This window comes from Ranitomeya variabilis, chromosome 3 (genome assembly GCF_051348905.1).
Source record: "Ranitomeya variabilis isolate aRanVar5 chromosome 3, aRanVar5.hap1, whole genome shotgun sequence".
NCBI lineage: Eukaryota > Metazoa > Chordata > Amphibia > Anura > Dendrobatidae > Ranitomeya > Ranitomeya variabilis.
Window position 1 is genome coordinate 615,031,552 of NC_135234.1, and position 23,070 is coordinate 615,054,621.

At 43.9% G+C, this 23,070-nt stretch overlaps 1 protein-coding gene across 1 annotated transcript in view; it reads left to right on the forward strand.

Moving 5' to 3' along the window:
• The window catches only part of COG3 (component of oligomeric golgi complex 3), a 117,101-nt gene that overhangs the window by 51,269 nt on the left and 42,762 nt on the right, over positions 1–23,070 (forward strand). Inside the window, exons 12-16 of the mRNA XM_077297364.1 lie at positions 1,076–1,215; positions 1,613–1,773; positions 4,886–4,994; positions 14,615–14,739; positions 17,838–17,927. Coding sequence (XP_077153479.1) covers positions 1,076–1,215; positions 1,613–1,773; positions 4,886–4,994; positions 14,615–14,739; positions 17,838–17,927 — 625 coding nt within the window. The remainder of the gene's footprint in view (positions 1–1,075; positions 1,216–1,612; positions 1,774–4,885; positions 4,995–14,614; positions 14,740–17,837; positions 17,928–23,070) is intronic.

The following is a 23,070-nucleotide window of genomic DNA, read 5'->3' on the forward strand; positions in this document are numbered from 1 at the left end:
AAGGAACCCAAAGGCAGGAACAGGGAAAGCCCGCCAAATACTTCACTCCATCCCACCCTGTAAGGGAGCGGACCATAATGGGGTTAGTAATGTCGTCCCAAGCTTTGAGGTGATCCAAAGGCCTTTATCTAAAGTCGGGTTCTGAGTTGACATGACAGTGCTAGTGGAGGAGATAAATTTCAGGGGCACCTAGGCCTTTTTTAGATTTGTGCCTAAAAAGAGTAGATCTATATACTCTAGGGATTGAACCTTGGCAAACATTGACTTGTCTGAAAATAGTGAATGGGAATTGTTAGCAGTAGGACCCTAAAAAAGTATAAGTTAGGTACAAAGTGGATCTTACATGGCCGCAATATGTAATATTTCCCCCAGTCCTCCAACATCCAGTGTAGATGTTGAAGAAGGGAAGGAGGGGTGCATGGAAAAGAGTAAAGGACGACTTCTTTTATCTGGTCCCACTACAAACATAATTAATATTTTATCCACTTTGTAAAATGTTATCGTCTTGAACCCCAGGCTGTTTGTCGTATAGTGGATTGCTTAGAAATTAAGGGAAAAAAAAACAAAAAAAAAAACAAACTTGAACACTTGTTAGGAGGTAATTTCTTGGGTGCAAAAACGCTATAGCTGGTCTCATATAATACTCATTTTAGTATTAGGCAGGGAAAAAAATTAGTGGTATGCAGCCATCCGGATGTTATAAGAAGCACACCTTTCTCATCAGGAATTTTATTTAATAATGTGTGCAGTCTTTATTGAGACACCTGGTGGCAGATTTTCCTAGAAGTGAAGCCTGATTAGTATGTTCACATGGCATACATGTTTGACAGTTCAGGGGGCCGATGTTATGGGTCATGTTTTAAGCTGTGGTAGCATCACACATGTTCTAATATAAGGGTAGTGTTTGTCCAGGAGACTGGTTCCCTTTACATTGGAATTTTTTAAATTTTTGCTTTTCCTGAGACTTTGCCGAACTCTTAACAGATACTTGCATCCTTCAGGTTTCTAGACAGCTCTAAAACTGGACACGTTTCTTTATCTTTTTATGTTACAAGTTGTTTTTTGCTTACTACAGTGAACTTTTGGAGAAGTTGTGTCTTTCACTTTATGATGTGTTACGGCCGCTCATCATCCATGTCGTTCACTTAGAAACGCTCTCTGAACTTTGTGGAATATTAAAAATTGAGATGCTTGAAGATCATGTGCAAAATAATGGTAAGGCTTGCTCCTAGTTTTTGCTTTATTAATGGGAAGTCCTCGGCTTTATGAGTATAACGATTTTACTTACAGTAGTTGTCCCAAAAACAACCCCTTTTTAAGTCCTTTTTAAAGGTATTTCTCCAGTCTGTATGTACATCATCTTTAGTTTATCATTTTATTTGCATAGCCCAAAATATCCACATTTTTGCCTGATGCAATATATTCATTTGGTACAAAAATTGCCCTCAAAGCAAAACCATTTGTTAGCAGCCAATTAAGCAGTTGGACTTGGGGACATAAGTAGTGCACCAATCCTTAAACCCCAAGGTATCTTATTATACCGTCATTGTAGCTATTTTTATAATCTTTGTGTGTGTGTTTTTTTTTTTTTTCTCTTATATGCTGCATTTAGTTGACCAGCTTGGTGCCTTTGCTGCTGTCGTGAAGCAGATGCTAGAAGATGTACAGGAAAGGCTTGTCTACCGGACTCACATATACATTCAGACTGATATCTTAGGCTATAAGCCTGCTCCTGGTGATCTAGCGTATCCTGACAAACTGGAGATGATGGAGGTATGCCATGTCCCAAACACCTTATCAAGAATAGTACTACTAAAAAATGACACACAGGAGAGCATGAGCATAAAAATATACAGTTGACAATATATATAGTTGAAGAGTCATGGCCATTAAGGATTTAATGTGTAAAAGGCTGATAGATTTCTTTAAAGCGCTTGTCTACTACTTGTACAACCTCTTCTGAATATCTTGTTTCTCCCCCAGCAAACTATAAGCATTTACTCCCCTCCGGTGTCGTTCCAGTGATGTGGTAACTGGCTCTTCTGGGGATTGCATGACATTGTCATTATGAGGGCCAGAACTTACACTGAAATGGCATTGGGCATGACTAAAAGTGTTATTTTGCTAGAGGAAAACATAGGGATTCAGAAGGGGGTGTCGGAGTAGTGGACAACCCCATTAAAGCTAGTGCAACTTGTGGCTGTGAAACTTAATATTGTAATCTTGCCCTACTACATTGTGACTATTGATGTCACCAACCTTCCCTTTTAGGGCCTTCACCTTTTCGGGGCCAAGTTGGATCAGATAATTTCTTATGCTACAGTGGGAAAGATCCTCTCGCTTCCCCAGCAAAAGCCCAAACTGTGTACCTCATATATTTATTCTTTTTGTCTGTTTGCGGAGGTCTCGACTGTCAGAAAAAGGCCCCTTCACGGCAAGCGAGGAAAAGGCCCTCTTTCAAACTAGTGCCTTCCTGACGTTCCCACTGTCAACAACACAGGCCTTACAGAACTAATAATTTCTCTTCTGGATTACTGGCCACCCCCACTTGGAGTTTATTCCAGGGTGGGTCGCCGTCTCCTTAGTCGTGAAGCTTGGCTTTCTGTGGTCGACGACCGCATCCTGAGTAAGGTAATTTCCTCCGGCTTCAAAAAAAGAATTTTCTTCTCACTCGAAACGGTTTTTTCATGTCTTGACCAAAGAAAAACTCCTTAGCTTCTGGGTTTTTTAAGGCCCTTGCCTCCATGTGCCAAGAGGGCGTTATGTTTTTGGACTGTAATGTTTTTCAGGTTACTATTCATACTTATTTATAGTCCTGAAGAAGGATGGATTTGTTCTTCCCATTTTGGACCTCAATCATCTGAACAGGCGTGTCCATCTCTGCTACTTCAGGATGGAATCTCTCCGCTCTGTGACATCTAATATGGAACCCTGGGAGTTCCTTTGTTTGGTAGACATCCATGGCGCCATTTTTCACATTCCTATCTTTCCAGGACACCAAAGATTCCTCCGTTTCGCGGTTCAGGACTCCAATTACCAGTTCCTTTAGGCCTAGACAGTTTTCCCAGGCTCTTTAAAAAGCTTATGGCTGCAGTCATGGCTATACTCTGCACCAGAGGGATTATATCCATCCCTTATCTGGACAACATTCTTATCAAGTCACCATCTTACCAGGCCTGTTGCAAGAGTCTTCACACCTTGTCCTGTCTCAGCTCCATCATCAATGGATCGAAGTAGTCTCTGATCCCACCCCAAAATCTAGTATTCCTAGGTGTGGATTTGAACACCGTTCATGCAATGGTCTTTTTTTCCCCAAGGAAAAAGTCTCTACCCTTCTTCTTGGGATTCAGTCTCTCAGGGAGCTATTTCCCTGCACTTTTTGGCTCTGCGTGAATATGTTGGGCACAATTTTGGCAGCAACGGAAGCAGTTCCATTTGCTCAGTTCCTCACCTGTCCTCTTCAGCTAACTCTTCTTTCTCATTTGAACAAGTTGATCGCATCCCTGGAAAGGCCCATTGTTCTCCCCCTTCGGGTAATACAATACCGGACTTGAAGTTCCTCTTCCTCATCCATCACAGGACATCCTTTCTTCTGGTCCAGTGAAAGATCATGATGACAGTTGCCAGTCTCCTGGGTTGTAGAGCTATCTTCCAGGAGCTCAGTGTCACAGCGATGGCATACATCAACCACCAGGGCAGAACACTGTGTCAACCAGTCATGTCAGAGGTATCCAGCATTCTGATTTGGGCCAACACGTTCATCCCTGCTTTCTTCACAGTACACATCACTAGGGTGGTCAACTGGGCCGCTGATTTTCTCAGTCGCGAGGATCTCTCTGCGGGCGAGTGGTCTCTAAATCTGACTGTCTTCTCCCAGATTTGTCACTGGTGGGGCACGTCCGACATCAACTTGATGGCATGCAGAATAAACAGCAAGATTCCGCTGTATGTGTCCAGGGCTCGTGATCACCTAGTGATGGGTTCGCACGCTCTGGTTTTATCTTGGGCTCAATTAATCAGTTCAGCTTCACTTAACTGTCCTTCCCCTTCTAACTCCCAAGCTTCTCAAGAAGATCAATATGGATGACGTTCCAGTCATCCTCATAGCTCCAACAAATTAAAGCTGCTCCCTGAAATGCTATATTATGCAAACATGGAATATATGAAATAGGAACTACAATATTACCTGAGAACATAAGTAAAAATGTGAAGGTATGTAGCACATAAATTGGCCAATTCATGGGAGCTCAATAGCCAGCAATAAGGTGTACCGCGTTGTTGGGATCATGACCTAACATGATACCTCTCCTGGGCTAAAGGCCTACAATTATATTGGCAGGTAGGATCAAGCTCTATTTAAAATCACCATAGGCTGATGGGTGCAGTGCTCAGTCAGAAGGCGTGTATTACAAATATCAAAAGACTGACCGTCCCTTCCAATCAGACAAATGTGAACAGGTGCAAGCTCAGAGAGACACTCTATATGTAACTAGCAAATTAAAGTGTTTCAGAGTGCTGCTTTAATGTGTTAGTTACATATAGTGTCTCTTAGCAAAGCAGGGTCACTGCTCACTCCACACTTGGAGTCGGGGCTTTCTTCAGGCCAAATGCATTTTGGGCGTCCCATGGCTTTCTGTGTCCCCCAGTGAAGGCTTCGAGTTACCTAAAATCTTGTTTTTAGCAGCAGGACCGTGTGATTTTGTGTTGAGCAGCCACAAGTCACCATTTGCATTACCCGAAATGTAGACATCTGAAGAGCCTGACGATGATTGCATTTGTATATGGTTGTATATTCAGAAAAGTGGTTCGTTCTGTCAATTCCAGTCACTTGTGATAAATGCTTCATTTCCATTTTTTGCATTTTAAAGTCGTCTTCTATACACAGCAAATTGCACAGAGTCTAAAGGAGGAACAGAAGAGGCTGCAGTCACCGGACACTTCGTTTTCTGATGTTCATCTACAGGATGCAGAAGCCAATAATCTCATCAAAAGCGGTACGTTTTCCACTGCCACTGAATGTTCATATCTAATATATAATTGCCTAGAATACTACTTCCTGCAATTTGTGCCAACTTCCGTGGCTTTGTCCGGAGCTAATGTCCGGAGATAATGTCCGGAGCTAATGTCCGGAGATAATGTCCGGAGCTAATGTCCGGAGCTAATGTCCGGAGATAAGTGACGTCACCAGTGTCCTACACCCAGGCAGAGCACAGGGGCCCCAGGCAGCATATGGGGCCCCAGGCAGAGCACAGTGGCCCCAGGCAGAGCACAGGGGCCCCAGGCAGCATATGGGGCCCCAGGCAGAGCACAGTGGTCCCAGGCAGAGCACAGGGGCCCCAGGCAGCCTATGGGGCCCCAGGCAGAGCACAGTGGCCCCAGGCAGAGCACAGGGGCCCCAGGCAGCATATGGGGCCCCAGGCAGAGCACAGTGGCCCCAGGCAGAGCACAGGGGCCCCAGGCAGAACATGGGGCCCCAGACAGAGCACAGGGGCCCCAGGCAGAGCACAGGGGCCCCAGGCAGCATATGGGGCCCCAGGCAGAGCACAGGGGCCCCAGGCAGCATATGGGGCCCCAGGCAGAGCACAGGGGCCCCAGGCAGCATATGGGGCCCCAGGCAGAGCACAGTGGCCCCAGGCAGAGCACAGGGGCCCCAGGCAGAACATGGGGCCCCAGGCAGAGCACAGGGGCCCCAGGCAGAGCACAGGGTCCCCAGGCAGCATATGGGGCCCCAGGCAGAGCACAGGGTCCCCAGGCAGCATATGGGGCCCCAGGCAGAGCACAGTGGCCCCAGGCAGCATATGGGGCCCCAGGCAGAGCACAGTGGCCCCAGGCAGAGCACAGGGGCCCCAGGCAGCATATGGGGCCCCAGGCAGAGCATAGTGGTCCCAGGCAGAGCACAGGGGCCCCAGGCAGCTTATGGGGCCCCAGGCAGAGCACAGTGGCCCCAGGCAGAACATGGGGCCCCAGGCAGAGCACAGTGGCCCCAGGCAGAGCACAGGGCCCCAGGCAGAACATGGGGCCCCAGGCAGAGCACAGGGGCCCCAGGCAGAGCACAGGGGCCCCAGGCAGCATATGGGGCCCCAGGCAGAGCACAGGGGCCCCAGGCAGCATATGGGGCCCCAGGCAGAGCACAGTGGCCCCAGGCAGAGCACAGGGGCCCCAGGCAGCATATGGGGCCCCAGGCAGAGCACAGTGGTCCCAGGCAGAGCACAGGGGCCCCAGGCAGCCTATGGGGCCCCAGGCAGAGCACAGTGGCCCCAGGCAGAACATGGGGCCCCAGGCAGAGCACAGGGGCCCCAGGCAGAGCACAGGGGCCCCAGGCAGCATATGGGGCCCCAGGCAGAGCACAGTGGTCCCAGGTAGAGCACAGGGGCCCCAGGCAGCCTATGGGGCCCCAGGCAGAGCACAGGGGCCCCAGGCAGCATATGGGGCCCCAGGCAGAGCACAGTGGCCCCAGGCAGAGCACAGGGGCCCCAGGCAGAACATGGGGCCCCAGGCAGCATATGGGGCCCCAGGCAGAGCACAGCGATATTTTGGACCACTGTGCGGTGTTTCAGACCCCCTGTGTGATGTCTGGGGCCCTGTTGTTAAGTATATTAAAGATTAAAGTAACGTATATTAAAGTATATTATAGATCAAATTTGACACGTTTATGAGCACCATTGAGTGATATACTCAAGAATGACATAATTTTTCAACATTTTATGGTTTCAAACTGTAAACACTCAGAGTTTTTTTTACTTCAACCAGAAAACCTTAACGGTTCATAAAAAACTTGACTGTTCAGGATATGATAAAAGTCATAGTATTCTGAATCTTTAACTTATAAAGATACCTTTACATGGGGTGATTATTGGTTCCAGAGAGGCTTTCGGCCGATAATCGTACACATGGCTGGTGACAGGACAATACAATATAAACGTTCAAAGGTAAACACTGATAACATTAAAATCTAATATATAATTGCCTAGAATACTACTTCCGGCAATTTGTGCCAACTTCCGTGGCTTTGTCCGGAGATAATGTCCGGAGATAAGTGACGTCACCAGCGTCCTACACCCGCTCAGGGTGGACAAAGATATATGCCTTCGTGGTGCGCGGCACTTTTCTGATTGGTTGCCGCCTGCCGCGAGCGACCAATCAGAAATGTGCCGTACTGTCAAGAATTGTCAAGAGCTGGTGAGTGCAGCCATTTTTTGTTCTTTCTTACTATTATTTATTAATTGTATTATTCTTACATTTGAATAAATAAAGTATATATGGATTCTAGACTCCCGATTCTTTAGAATCGGGCTGCCATCTAGTGTTTCATAATGTCCGTCTTACTGAGACTATCTGGGTCCTGATAATTGAAGACTGGGCACTTACTAGAACACCAATAAAACAGGTAGTGAATGATTGTTCAGTTGGTGGTTATCTCCCCAAATCGATTAATGTCAAAGGAATTGCCACCAGGTCACAAGTGGTCAGTTTTTGTGTTTCGTGTTTTATTTGTTACATCCCAGAAATGTGTTATTTTTTTTATGCACTTTACCAAGTAGCCATGCCTCACCGGATTCTCTGGAGGCTTTTCTTTATGCTGCCGTGCATTATTGCGCTAAGAGTCATGTCCCCTTGGTCAATGCCATAAATCTTACACATAATAAAAGACCTATATATCTGGAACCGTATGGTGGATTTAAAACCCCCGAAAAAAAACAGTACTCTTAAGGTAGCGGGACTACAAACCTAAAGCTAAATTGTCCACTTTTGTTTCGCTTATTGGTCCTCTTTAGTATAAATATCTCGAAAGGCACATCCGCTTTTGCTTCTGGCCATGATTTTCTTCGTTTCCTTTATTTTTCGTACACAGGGAAAATTGAAATTGATTTATGTTGTTTTTAAGACCACTTGCCGGGAGCGTGGATCCTTGAATTTATCTACTTGATGGCTTTCCCTTTGTGTTGTGATATTGATCACTTTATACCAGCATAGAAAATATTCATAGACAAGGGGAAAGCTTTTCACCAGTTTCAATATCCTGGGGAGGCTGAAAAACTCTTCACAAAAGCCATTTATCATTATCTACGAAACATACCATGGTTTGAGTCGTGTTTGATGCGGTGTTTCCATGGCAACGACATTTGGAAATGTTTCCTCAGAGTAGCTCAAGTGTAAATTGCTGTTTGTGTGATCAAGAAATTAATTGTGAAGCGAGCATGAGAATGGCTTCTGGCTGTACAAAGATCGTGTGAGGCTCTTATGGTGGACAAGACGTAGCGTTGTGGTCAACATTATCCACCCAATTTATTGTTTGTTTAAAAAGACCTTTTTTTTAAAAAAAATAATGAGTGAGTATGAACCATAATAGAATATATAATAGCATAAAAGTTCACCTGTTGCCATATATGCAGCCATTAACAAAAACAAAAACATATTTAATGGCACAGACAGAATTGAACGCCCTTCCCTAATTGTTGGCTGTGCAGCCTTGTGCAACAATGACAACCTCCAGACATCTTCTACAGCTACAGGTCCTTCTCAAAAAATTAGCATATAGTGTTAAATTTCATTATTTACCATAATGTAATGATTACAATTAAACTTTCATATATTATAGATTCATTATCCACCAACTGAAATTTGTCAGGTCTTTTATTGTTTTAATACTGATGATTTTGGCCTACAACTCCTGATAACCCAAAAAACCTGTCTCAATAAATTAGCATATTTCAACCGTCCAATCAAATAAAAGTGTTTTTTAATAACAAACAAAAAAACCATCAAATAATAATGTTCAGTTATGCACTCAATACTTGGTCGGGAATCCTTTGGCAGAAATGACTTTTTCAATGCGGCGTGGCATGGAGGCAATCAGCCTGTGACACTGCTGAGATGTTATGGAGGCCCAGGATGCTTCAATAGCGGCCTTAAGCTCATCCAGAGTGTTGGGTCTTGCGTCTCTCAACTTTCTCTTCACAATATCCCACAGATTCTCTATGGGGTTCAGGTCAGGAGAGTTGGCAGGCCAATTGAGCACAGTAATACCATGGTCAGTAAACCATTTACCAGTGGTTTTGGCACTGTGAGCAGGTGCCAGGAAGCATGAAGTGCTCCAAAATCTCCTGATGGCTATCTGCATTGACCCTGCCCTTGATGAAACACAGTGGACCAACACCAGCAGCTGACATGGCACCCCACACCATCACTGACTGGGTACTTGACACTGGACTTCAGGCATTTTGGCATTTCCTTCTCCCCAGTCTTCCTCCAGACTCTGGCACCTTGATTGCCGAATGACATGCAAAATTTGCTTTCATCAGAAAAAAGTACTTGGGACCACTTAGCAACAGTCCAGTGCTGCTTCTCTGTAGCCCAGGTCAGGCGCTTCTGCCGCTGTTTATGGTTCAAAAGTGGCTTTACCTGGGGAATGCGGCACCTGTAGCCCATTTCCTGCACACGCCTGTGCACGGTGGCTCTGGATGTTTCCACACCAGACTCAGTCCACTGCTTCCTCAGGTTCCCCAAGGTCTGGAATCGGTCCTTCTCCACAATCTTCCTCAGGGTCCGGTCACCTCTTCTCGTTGTACAGCGTTTTCTGCCACATTGTTTCCTTCCAACAGACTTACCATTGAGGTGCCTTGATACAGCACTCTGGGAACAGCCTATTTGTTGAGAAATTTCTTTCTGGGTCTTACCCTCTTGCTTGAGGGTGTCAATGATGGCCTTCTTGACATCTGTCAGGTCGCTAGTCTTACCCATGATGGGGGTTTTGAGTAATGAACCAGGCAGGGAGTTTTTAAAAGCCTCAGGTATCTTTTGCATGTGTTTAGAGTTAATTAGTTGATTCAGAAGATTAGGGTAATAGGTCGTTTAGAGAACCTTTTCTTGATATGCTAATTTATTGAGACAGGTTTTTTGGGTTATCAGGAGTTGTAGGCCAAAATCATCAGTATTAAAACAATAAAAGACCTGACAAATTTCAGTTGGTGGATAATGAATCTATAATATATGAAAGTTTAATTGTAATCATTACATTATGGTAAATAATGAAATTTAACACTATATGCTAATTTTTTGAGAAGGACCTGTATCTGTAAGCTTTTTGCATTGATCTGCGTGGCGTTGCAGTTTTTTTCCCAGTAGCCGACTCAGCGATGTCAAAAGATTTTCGTTTTCATTCAGATTAGGACTCCTTTCCAACCAACCAGTTTTAAACAATACACACTTCCAAAAGTACACAAGAATGGTAGAAAAGGAAAAAATAGACTGTTGGAGGACCCATTTTGTTGGACTCAAGCCAAGTTTTCTTAGACTTGGAAGCCTACATCACTCTAAAATGCTCTGATACTCCTCTGATATTATTGTTCATGTAACATGTTCAAGGTCTCCAATCCCAGGAACAGGAAAGTAGCCATGTAACATTATGGATCCTCCACCATGTTTCGCTATAGGTAGGATGCATTTTTCGTTCTAGGCATAATTTCCTCTTTTATAAACATAATGCCATTATACATTGCGTAAAAGTTAATTTGCTCTTCCTTAAGCCTTTTGTTAAAGCGATTGACTGGTTTTTAGTTACAAGACTTACAACGTGGATTTCTGTACAATGAGACATTGGATTGCAGATATCAATGTATAATTTTATTCAGCTTCCTCTGAACTACGTGTCCATATAGACAGCTTAGGAGGGTTGATCCTACTGATGGATTCCCTTTATCAAAACAGCTGTATGTGTACAAAAACTCACTGCTTAGAGGTTGTCCAGTCTTAAGCTACAAGTCTGCATTTCACTCTGTGCCTGCAGTTTTGCGAATCTTCATTTTGCACTCTGCACGTCATGTGACCGCAAATATGTGATCTGCATTTTTCCAGCCACATTTCCACTAAACTGTATCCAGCCTCTGACAGTACGTTTGTCTTGTCTAATCTAGTTGGCATATGATGCATGTATGCAAATCACGTACTTGCGGTCATTCTTCCGGCATTGGCATTGGAGAATCCTCATTGCGTGTCGTGTGCCATGTGAGGATGCAGAAACCGTCAGGTACAGAGTGAATGCAGACTTGTAGCTTAAGACTGGACAACCCCTTTAATCAGTGACTTTTTGTACACCTACAGCTGTTTTGTTAAAGGAAATTTATCAGTAGGATCAACCGTCCTAAGCAGTCTATATGGACATGTAGGTTATAGGAAAGCTGACTAAAGTGATACCTTGATATCTGTGATCCGATGTCATATCGCAGGGAAATCCACATTTTTCTTATGTGTAAATGAGCTTGTCAGGTCTAGGGGCCGGACCCTTAATTTTTAATCTCTTACAGATACATTTGTTTCTATGTTTCTAAAGTTTAATTATTATTAGCTTGGAAAATATAGGTTCTAATTTTGGCGAAGGGATCGCCAAAATAAAAACCAATTTATTGAGGCATAGATTACCCCTGAGGAAGACACTCTGTGTCAATATGTGTGGAGTTCCACTCCCTCCATAGATTTTACATTGCGTGAATAAGGGCGCTTATTTGCTGGGTGCTAATTTATATTAATGCTGTTCTTTGACTCTTTACCTTCCTGAATCATACCTATATTGGTTTTGTTTTTGCATAGGCTGTTATTGTTAATTATTATTGTATTATTATTTGCATAGATGCACAATGCCTGTTGTGAAATGTACCTTTAATACTGGTTTAAGATTTTTGCTGAACGCAGCAAAAATCTGGATAAGTCATAACTTATTTTCACCAACTGCCAATTGTAACGCATTCAGGTTTTATCACAGGCAGTTTCTTCCTTGTGACTTACTGTTATTGTACATAATGAGCTATTTAAAAAAAAAAAAAAAAAAGTGGGGTATTTTCCTCCCTTCTTTTTCACATCTCAATCTGCCTTAAACCTTATTTAGGTTACATACTGCTCAGTATTTTTTGCACTTTGTGTATTATTGTTTACATACCTTTCCCCTATTTTATACGCTCTTAAATCCTGTTTCGGAGCAATACAACCATATTGAAGGTTGTTTGGTTTGTGGTTCTTTTCTTTTCTTGTAGCCATTCGGCTCTTTTAAATGTTTTAAATTTGTGGTTTCTTCATGTGTTGTCTATTCCGTAAAATGATTTTTATTTTGGTGATCCCTGTTTCTGCATACCTCTTTTTTTCTCTTGGTTTCTTATATTGTTTTGTGCGTGTGACAGATTGATCCCATTTATTTGGGTGGTGCCCACTACTGCAATTCTTCTTAATTTTGGCTAAGGCCAAAGGGAAAAGACCAGAGCTGACAGTTCCATGGAATGAGAGCTGCAGGTGCAGAGGTGTTTGTAATGACACAAAGTTCTGCTTTACTCCCCTTTATATAGTCAAGCAGTTTTAATAAACTCTTTATTTCAGATACCATATTACTGGGGAATGTGGTATACAGGGCTGCCAATAATGTTGATCACAACTGCACATGGCACTGGAGCTGGCCTTAGATTGAAACATGGTAACAACTTCTGGACGAGTATCCAGTGAAGGGTTTTATTTAATTCCCCCCCCCCCCCCCCCCCCCAAGTAATCATTCTTTAGTTCAATACTGCAGGAGTTGTACTGTGAAAACAACTTATCCCCTATCCATATGTTGGGCGATAACTTTCTGGTAGATGGAGGTTCAACTATCGGGTCAAGCACCAATTGGCAGATGAGGGAATTTTTATCATTGACTTGATACTTTTATTCCTGTCACAAAATGGAATGGCAGATCGAATGCTTGATCGTATAATTATTCACTCTGCTGATAAAGCTGAACGCAGAACTCTGCTTCCCGAGGGAATGAGTGCTGTAGTGATCGACCATGCACGTTGCTGCTCCATTCTGGGGGGGACGGGGATCTCTGTTCTGTCGATCTTTGCCGATCGCAAAAATCTGGATAAGTCCTAACTTATTTTCACCGGTTTCTCCCTTGTGACTGATTGTTATTGTACATAATGAGCATGTAGATTGATTTTTTTCTTCCTTTTTCAAGCAAGTTATGTCCCCAAGCACAGTTTGTTGTAAATTAAACAAACTGAGCTTTATTCCACCTCCCCAGGTCCAGCTCTGCCCTCTGCCTTTGCTCACTGTGTCTGTTGTCTGCAGCACTGATGTCCTGTCGACAGCGCCTTCGTAGTTTGCATGAGCTACTAAACTCGCTGTCAGCGTGACTTCAGCGCTGTAAACAGTAACAGACACTGGACCCAGAAAAGGTGAGTAAAGAATGTTTTCTAAACAGCCGGTGTATAAAGAGACAACTTTCCTGAAAACCCATTTAGCAAGCTAATCTCCTTTTAAGCGATGAATAAAATGGGATGATGTTTAAAAATTCTAAGTTGCTAGTTTATTTCATCCGTTACATTATTAGTAGGGTCACGATCATTATATATTTGTTCAGAGTCAATTTCTAATTTAAAGGGAGCCTGTCACCCCCAAAATCGAAGGTGAGCTAAGCCCACCAGCATCAGGGGCTTATCTACAGCATTCTGTAATACTGTAGATAAGCCCCTGATGTATCCTGAAAGATGAGAAAAAGAGGTTAGATTATACTCACCCAAGGGCGGTCCCGCTGCGGTCCGGTCCGATGGGCGCCGGGCCTCTGACCTTTCCCTGCGCACTGCAGTACTTTACTTTGCCCTCAACAGGGCAGACAAAGTACACTTGCGCCAGAGCCACAGCGTGAAGACAAGAAGAGGACGTCATCGTAAGAAGATGGGAGGCCCCGGACCGCGACGCCCATCGTACCGGGACCGCCCCTGGGTGAGTATAATCTAACCTCTTTTTCTCATCTTTCATGATACATCGGGGCTTATCTACAGCATTACAGAATGCTGTAGATAAGCCCCCTGATGTTGGTGGGCTTAGCTCACCTTCGACTTTGGGGGAGACAGGTTCCCTTTAAACACTCTCCTGGGGTGCTTAAATCAAGACCTAGACAGACACCAAAGAGCCCATGTTAGTCTTTGGTGTTCAATAGTTTGCCATAGTGACCTCCTTCTGTCTGAAAATTCAACCTTCAGCACTTCAACTCTTGTGAAACTATAACTCCCAGTATGCCTGATCGTCACTTGTGGCTGTCAGATCACGTTGAGAGTTGTTGTCTGATGTTACTGACACTTGCTTTCAAACTAGTGGTGCAGTAGACATGAGGTTTTCCAGAAAAGAACATATGCTATTTTAAGATTTCCCCAGAATTTTCAGAGAGAGTAAATGCTCGACCTTCACTCGTTTTCGGAATCATGGGGGTCTTGGCGGTCAGAACTCCAATGATCAATAAGTTGTCCTAGAGATACAGCATAACTTATGAGCCTGGTGCAACCCCTTTGTCAAGAGTGTAAGGGGCAGACACTGGGTCTTCCAGAGATGATGTATAATGGGGTTAATCTAGGCTGGAGCTAAGATGTCCAGAGCGGACAGGTTATGGATAGCACTTTGTCATTGTCTGCCCATTTGCTCCATTGTTGCTTTGTTGAGCAAATTGGGCAATGGTCCTTCATAATCTAAAGGTTTGGGCTGAATATGTAAAGTTTCACTTTTCCTTTTTAGCTTGTGAGTACGGTTGCCCCTTTTTAAGAAGTTTTCATGTCTGTAATATTTCTTGTACGTAACAGTAATGTGTGACTTCTTCTAGGCTCATCAGAATCATTAGGTCTTCGAGCACAGAACACAGTATCGCCAGCTGATCTGCATGGCATGTGGTACCCAACAGTAAGACGGACCCTTGTGTGTCTCTCCAAGTTGTACAGATGCATTGATGTAAGTTGGGCACTAAATTATTGGCGTGGCATTGTAAACATACAGGAAGCTCTAGACGTTTGGTTAGGGTCCCAGGAGCGCTGATATTTATTGTCAAAAGGTAACCGAGAAAACTTAGTGCTTTTTTTTTTTTTAGCACTAAGTTCTGCTGCTTTTTGGCTTTCCCCTGGGCCTTGTAGCTCCCGGTGCTTCTCTAATACTTATTCCTAGTGCTGAAGAGCACTAATAATTGCAGAAAAGCGTGAGGACTCTAGTGTACAAGACCTGCAAAGAAGCACTGAGAGACTTACAGCTTGACTAACAGATCAGGAAAAGTGATGAGCGAACGTGCTCAGATATGGCGCTATCCGTGCATGCTCGTGTGCTAACCAAGTGACTTAGGCATGCTCGAATAATATGCTCGACTCCCCGCGGCTGTATATCTCACTGCTGTTTGATATCTGCAACACATGCAGGGATTGCCTAATAAACAGTCTATAACAAGCAAACCGGCAATCCCTGCATGTGTTGTGGCTGCCGAACAACCTCGACACATACAGCCCCGGGGACTCGAACATATTGGAGCTCGCCGAAGTCACTCTGTTAGCACACGAGCATGCTAACACGCCATCAGAGCATGTCCGCCCATCATTAATCAGGAATAATGTGTCATGGAACAGCTGCTGTTAGCGGTTGTCCAGGCCAGTGACTGCGTACACTATGGTGAAGCCATTGACATTAGATTGGTCAGCGTCCCACCCCTCTATCAGCTGTTTGAAGGGGCTGCAGCACAGCTCTACATCTAGTAGTTTCTGTGTCTGATATTACAGCTCGGTCACATTCAATAAAATAGTTATCATGTGGGAGATGTATTAGGCTAAATGCCCCAGAATCCTGCTGTAATTTGTGCAAGAAAAACCTTTTTATGACCTGCACCACATTTGCTGTGTGTTCCTGAAAAGGAGGTCCAGAGTATCTGGAAGGGGCCGCTGCCTAACCTGCAACACCATGGTTCTCAGTTCTAGCACAAACTTGGCCAACTAAAGAGTGTTGTAAGCAAAACTGGGCAGACTTAAAATCCAGCAGATTTCTCCCTGTGGGTCATAGTAGTAAGGCTGTAGTCTAAGGGTATGTTTCCACTGCGCTGAGCCACAGCGTCAAACACGCAGCGTCCAGATGTTACTGCATAGTGGAGGGGATTTCATGAAATCCTGTCTCCACTATGCAGTAAAAGACGCATGCAGCACACCCGCGGAAACGGACATGCGGCGCGTCTTTTAAAGGACCACTGTCACCCCCTCCAGCCGTTCTAAACTAAAAGAGCCACCTTGTGCAGCAGTAATGCTGCAGTCTAACAAGGTGGCTCTTTTAGTTTTTGATTCCGTTATTCCCTCAATAAAGCGTTTTAAAATTTGCCCTAACTACCTGTCTGCAGACCTGGAGGCGGTCCGAAGCCTCCTCTGTGAATCTCCCAACGGCCGTCACTCTTCTCTTCTGGGGATGTGGTCGCCGCCCCCTTCGTGCTGTTTCTTCTTAAATCCGGCGCCTGCGCTGTGCGTGCCTGCCTGTGACAGGCGCAGTCTTCATTGTCCGTCATAGGTCAGATGCAGGGTGCCTGACTGCGCCTGTGCGGGCAGTGCGGCCACCCTGTTGCTGAATCCCCGCCCCGCACTGTGTTATTCATTATGCACAGTGCGGGGCTGGGGTTCCTGGGCATGCGCACTGCGCTGTTCAGACGGTCCCCCGCCTTCCAGCGTTGCCGTAATATACAGGTTTCCTTGCCAGCGTTTGGAATGAAGCAGCCGCAAATAACGCTGGAAGGCGGGGGAGCTGGGGGAGCGTCTGAACAGCGCAGTGCGCATGCCCAGGAACCTCAGCCCCGCACTGTGCATAATGAATAACACAGTGCGGGGCGGGGATTCAGCAACAGGGTGGCCGCACTGCCGGCACAGGCGCAGTCAGGCACCCTGCATCTGACCTATGACTGACAATGAAGACTGCGCCTGCACCAGGCAGGCACGCACAGCGCAGGCGCCGGATTTAAGAAGAAACAGCGCTAAGGGGGCGGCGACCACATCCCCAGAAGAGAAGAGTGACGGCCATTGGGAGATTCACAGAGGAGGCTTCGGACCGCCTCCAGGTCTACAGACAGGTAGTTAGGGCAAACGCTTTATTGAGGGAATAACGGAATCAAAAACTAAAAGAGCCACCTTGTTAGACTGCAGCATTACTGCTGCACAAGGTGGCTCTTTTAGTTTATAACGGCTGGAGGGGGTGACAGTGGCCCTTTAAGAACACAGCATGTCCTTACATTGCTGAAACAACGCAGGTGACCTGCCAGTGACCTCAGGTGCAGATTTGGTCAGGATTTTACGTGCATAAAATTCTGACCAAATCCTGAGGCAATCCTGAACGTGGACACATACCCTTAAATTGTAATGTCAGATTCTCCTTCACACATCAGTGATTCTCCTCATGTGCAAAAATTGGTCAGTGTGTCTGTTTTTGTGTTTGATCATTTTTTTATCCTTGGATGAAAAAAAAAAGGGACCATTGAGGTTTCTCTCGTTTCTGTCCGTCTGTGAAACATGCCCAGCACCCAGATATCATACCAGTGCTGTCTGATTTTATTTTCCCACAGTTTTATGGACTTGCATTGGACATATGACACTCTGATCAATATCCGACAGGTCTTTGTGCTTTTACGCCACCACGGAGTCCGAGAAAAAATTAGACACCTGAAATACTCCATAGGACACAGCACTTGTACAAGAAAAGCTGATGTCTGGATGAGCCCTTACACAGTATTCATACATTTGTCCCAGTGTTATAAATTGTAATCTGTGGGGCAGCAGAGAGTTGGACCCCTATGTCAGAGTCCTACAGGGCTGTGGAGTCAGTAATCCAAACCTCCGACTCCTCAATTTCCATGACACCTACTCCACCAAAATGGGCTCCGACTCCACAGCCCTGGAATCCTAAATAACTTTTTTTAACATGTCTTTGAAAGACACTCCTCCTTTATTGTAAATGAGATTTGTAGTGTTTTGAATCTTTTCATTTCTAGTCTTAGGTTTTGACTGAATTACAATCCTGTACGTCTTCTCCTCTCTCCCTAGAGAGCAGTATTTCAAGGCCTGTCACAAGAGGCTCTGTCCGCCTGTATTCAGTCTTTGTTGGGCGCTTCAGATTCCATCATGAAGAACAAGGTCAGTGATGTGTGCGTTCGTTCTGCAGATCTTTGTAGTGTTCTCTGAGAGCAAGTGGTAAAGCACTTCTGATAATCGGAGCATACAGTAATAACAGTATGGATTCAGTCTGTGCCACTTGAGACATTAAAGCTGCCAATGCCGCGTGCGCACATTCATTAGTTTCCGGACAGTCAGGTTTCTGTGGCTTATTGCCTATTACGAGCTACTTCAGTTTCTACTGCAGGCATGTGAGCACATTCACATCACAAATGGATTTTTTTCTTAGATGTCTGAAAAACAAAATCAGATCGTAATCAAAAAAATTCCTAACACATTTGTTTATGATAATACTACAATGCTGCATTTTCTGTTTGTTTGTTTTTTCTTTATCACTTCTGCTTTCATTTGTGTCCTTTTTTTCCCCAAAGGATTTTGTTAGCGTTTAAAAGCTGCATTATTTTGCAAGAAGATTTATTATGCCTTTTGTCCTCCCACACAAAAAAAATAAGTTATCGGCTTCTGCACCGACTTTCTGGATCAGCTTTATAAATGCTCATTGGGTTTCCAGAATGCTTACAGAAACCATTATGGATTTGGACTACAAAACCAGTCACTTTTAAATTTGTCATTCAAGAACAATGAATGTGGATAAAGCAGATTTTTCTTTGTCCCGGGGCTGAGATGCACTAATGTTTGACAGCTCCCTCCATATTTATTTTGGCTAGAAAATATGATTTCATAAACACATGATGCAAATTTTAAATGACACCCTTCAGATTATATGGCACAATAAGGCAGATCTGTCACGATATGATTAGGCCCGGTTTTAGCCCCGCATAATATGGTGACTGACACACTGTCACGTATCTGCCTGTAATTTTTTTGTGCAGTCACTTCATAGATGCTTACAACACACGATTATCTCAGCCAGTCGGAAACAGAGCCACAGCGCGTGGCAGAATGTATAATCTCTTTATTTAAATAAATACAGAAAAGCACAAGGCAAAAAGGTTTACAGGCTTTACCTTCATCTATTTAATTTATTTAACTTTTATAGTGCCATTAATTTCACAATTCTTTCTAAACATCTGAAAAAGGGGAGATGTTTCCCTCCAAAAATACCACAGGGATAATTATTAATGTGAGCCTTGAGTGGTAACAATTAATATACAACTTAATGATGGCTTAACGTTATCTGTTCCTTATTCTATATACTGAGACAACACACTGTATCAATAACGAATCTTTATTACTCACAAGTCTACAGTCCATTGCATACATATATATTATAGTAGCCAGCTTGGACATACACACACGCACACAGGTACTGCAGCACTAATACAGTAATAGCAGAACGATATCACACATTCAAACCCAGACCTGCCTAATAACATACCACCCACATTACCTAATCACATACATCCTGTACGCAACCCACCTAACTAACTCTCCCTGTATATACAGATATATCTCCATATCCAACAAGGGGCTAGGGGGTTTAATGCGGTCATGAAATTCTTACTCTATTGTATTATTCCCCAGCCACTGGCTAAGTTTCATTTTTGGCTGAACATGTTTTTCAGCATTTGACTGGACATCCTTATTGTCTCCCCTCCTACCGCTCAGCAATCACTCAGTGGAACTATACAAGAGGGGAATTAGATCAGTTGGGGCGGCTTTATTCGTGTGAAATAAATGGGGGTTTTTTTCAATGGCGATGCTGATGTAAAAAAAAAAATATATCTGTCCAGACAGTTTTTATTTGTTTCCTAGGGTCTGTGTTGTGTACAGGCAAGCAAGGCCTAGGCTGACTCTCCTGTGGGAGCTGCCATTTGTATTGGCCCAGAAGTGCTTGGCAGGACTGCTTATAAACTTTTTATTTCCTTTTGAGCCAGAAAGGCCTTTTTTTCTGTAACCATTTTGGGGTTTATGATGCAATAAACCATCCAGAGACTTTAACCCACGTGTGCCTGTGTCTACCTCGAGGAGCAGCTAAGTGAGCCGACTTTCCACAATATATACACACATATGCATAAACATACACATACGTTCATTCGAGGAAACTGGAGTAACCAAAGCAAATCCATACAAGCTTTTTGCAGATGTTGTCCTTGGTGAGATTTAGACAAGCTATCAGATTTTACTGTGACTTGCATTCTGCAGGTTGCTATGCACTGTGATACATAACAGCTGCAGAAGCCACATTGAAGCAAGTTTTATCATTCTAATACTATTACAAAAATATTTTTCAACGAGCAATATATGCTTGTTAGTGATGAGTGAGTATACTCGTTACTCGAGATTTCCTGAGCACGCTTGGGTGTCCTCCCGAGTATTTTTTAGTGCTGGAAGATTGTTTTCATCGCCGCAGCTGGATGATTCACATCTGTTAGCCAGCTTGATTACATGTGGGGATTCCCTAGCAGCCAGGCAACCCCCACATGTACTTATGCTGGCGAACAGATGTAAATCATTCAGCTGCGGTGCTGAAAACTAAATCTCCGAGCACTAAAAAATATTCAGAGACAACCCGAGCGTGCTGGAGAAATCTCAAGCAACGAGTATATTTGCTCATCACTAATGCTTGTAAGAAAAGGCTCTAAATGTGTCCATTGCTTTTCAACTTTTAGTTACTGATCATCATCTGTGGCACAGAACACTTGACAAGAACAGTTAGATTTAAATTCTAGCACATTCATGACAAAGGCTCTACCACTCTGTGAGTCTTCCAAACAAGACCCTATTACTATCCCAAAACCAAAGAAATGAGCCAAAGCATAAGCTGGTTTATGTGCAGTGTGTAAGAGCATATTCACACTGTGGCCAATTCATAGACAAAACCCAGGAAAAAAAATAGCATATACCCTATAGTAATAATACATGTAAATAACATTAAGGGACTTGGTTAACACTATTTTGATAAAAAAAAAAAAAAGTTTAAAAGCCATCTCACCGCAACAAGGTGTACCAAATCAGGACAGTCCTATCCTGTCTTTAGTATTAAAACCTCACCCTGTGTCAGCCAACCTCACTGGAGATAAGGACTACCCCCTCCCAGGCCTTGTTACAGGCTACATGGCAGACAAGCTTGCACTATAGACAGGTGACAAGTCCCCTCCAGAAATCCGGGACCCCCCCCCCTCTGCAGTGTTCTCTCAGCTCAGTCCCAATGGGTGTTGCTCACGCACCTTATGCAGTGTAATCACTTTTAGCCTTTGACGCCAAACCACTGTTTTGTATACTGTTCTCACCATGCTAGTGCTCCTAGAGCACACACTTCCATGTCCGCTTTGGGCTCTTTCTGGGCTGTCGCTAATATGATCGCCGCCTTGTGTTTAGCTGACAAGCTGGGGACTTAACATGCCTCGTCTAGGCCACATTGCTACGTACTATGGCCCTCTAGCTTTCTGATTTCTGTGCTATAAGATGCTCAACACTACAGGGCAGAATACATAAAAGTGCAGTCTATCAGGATACATAGATCTTGTAAAGCTAAATATGCCAACAGCCATATAGTCCTGACTATGAATTCATTTCTTTACTTGTGCAGGTGAAGCATTAAAAATGTTAGTTAAAAGGAGCCTGTCAGTGGGATTTTGCTGTGTAAACTGCAGATGGAGCTATATTAGTGCTGTAATACTGATTAAAATAACACCTGCGGTAAAGAAACCTGTTTTATGGTTCTTGTGTATTGAGTGTTTTGATGTAATCATGTCTTCATGGATTGTGGTGGGGCTATGGGCACAGTGTTTTCTTGGTGCTCTGGCCCCTCCGTCTGCCTCCTATTTGAATGACAGGTCACTGATCTGAAACAACGGATACTGGAAGCCTGCACTAGCATTTCTTCTGTGGTATTGCTATCAGTCTGTCAAGAGTGGGAGAAGAGGGTTGCATGGACAATCCAACACAATGGGCAGCACTTTGGACACATTTTATAAGTGGTCATAAACTTGTAAATAACTCATGAAAGAATAAAGTTACGTTAAAACCAAGCACACCATTGTTTTTCTTGTGAAATTCTCAATAAGTTTGATGAGTCACATGACCCTCTTTCCATTGGGAAAAAATAAAATTGGATCCAAAATGGCTGACTTCAAAATGGCCGCCATGGTCACCACGCATCTTGAAAAGTTTCCCCCTCCCATATACTAATGTGGAACAAACAGGAAGTTGATATCACCAACCATTCCCATTTTATTTAGGTGTATCTATGTAAATGGCCCACCCTGTAGACTTCTAGATGTGACCGCGGATGCGCCGCCGCCGTCATTTTGTGTGAGACCTAATGTTTTTTGGAGACAAAATAAAAGTACAGCACAGGCGTGATATTTAAAATAGGAGGCAGGTTACTGACCGGTCAGTGTCCTGTCATTCAAACAGGAGGGGCTAGAGCACGATGAAAAGACCCTGCACATAGTGCCACCCCATAGTCCCACCACGATGCACGAAGACATGATTACAACAAAATGTTAAACACTCATTACACAAGAACCACAAAACGTATTTCTTCACCACATCAGTATTACAGTGCTAATATGACACTGTCTGTACTTTACAGAGCAAAACCCAGCTGACAGGTTCTTTTTATGCACATAATATAATTTTGCTTTAGAATAAACGTCAGTAATAGAATCAGCAGTGTCTGCTGTATTATATGCTGCCCACAGAAAATGATTCAAACATGGCTGCAGTAATTAAATAGCAAATATGTGTACTACATATCGTAGCAGAAAGCATAGCAAATGAACAAAGCCTAAGGAAAATACCTGCCAATTCTGGACACATCACTAATTCCCAAATTAACACCGTCCCCAAGATACATGCATATTTTATAACTTAAAAAGAGCCTTCATAGCAAATACATATTGCATGGTTAAAGTAGCAGGTTGCCATTCTTTTTAATCTTTTAGGCACTAATCCTCTGATTTTCAATCTTCTTCATGTGCACACTGTGCTGTGTAAGTCTGATCAACTCCCACTTCTCTGGGTTAGTCCATCTAGAAGCAGGGGAGTGTCCGAGAATGGACTATGCACACTGTGCTGTGCAAGTCTGAGCAACTCCCACTTCTCTGGGTTAGTCCATCTAGGAGCAGGGGAGTGTCCGAGGATGGACTATGCACACTGTGCTTTGCAGGTCTGAGCAACTCCCACTTCTCTGGGC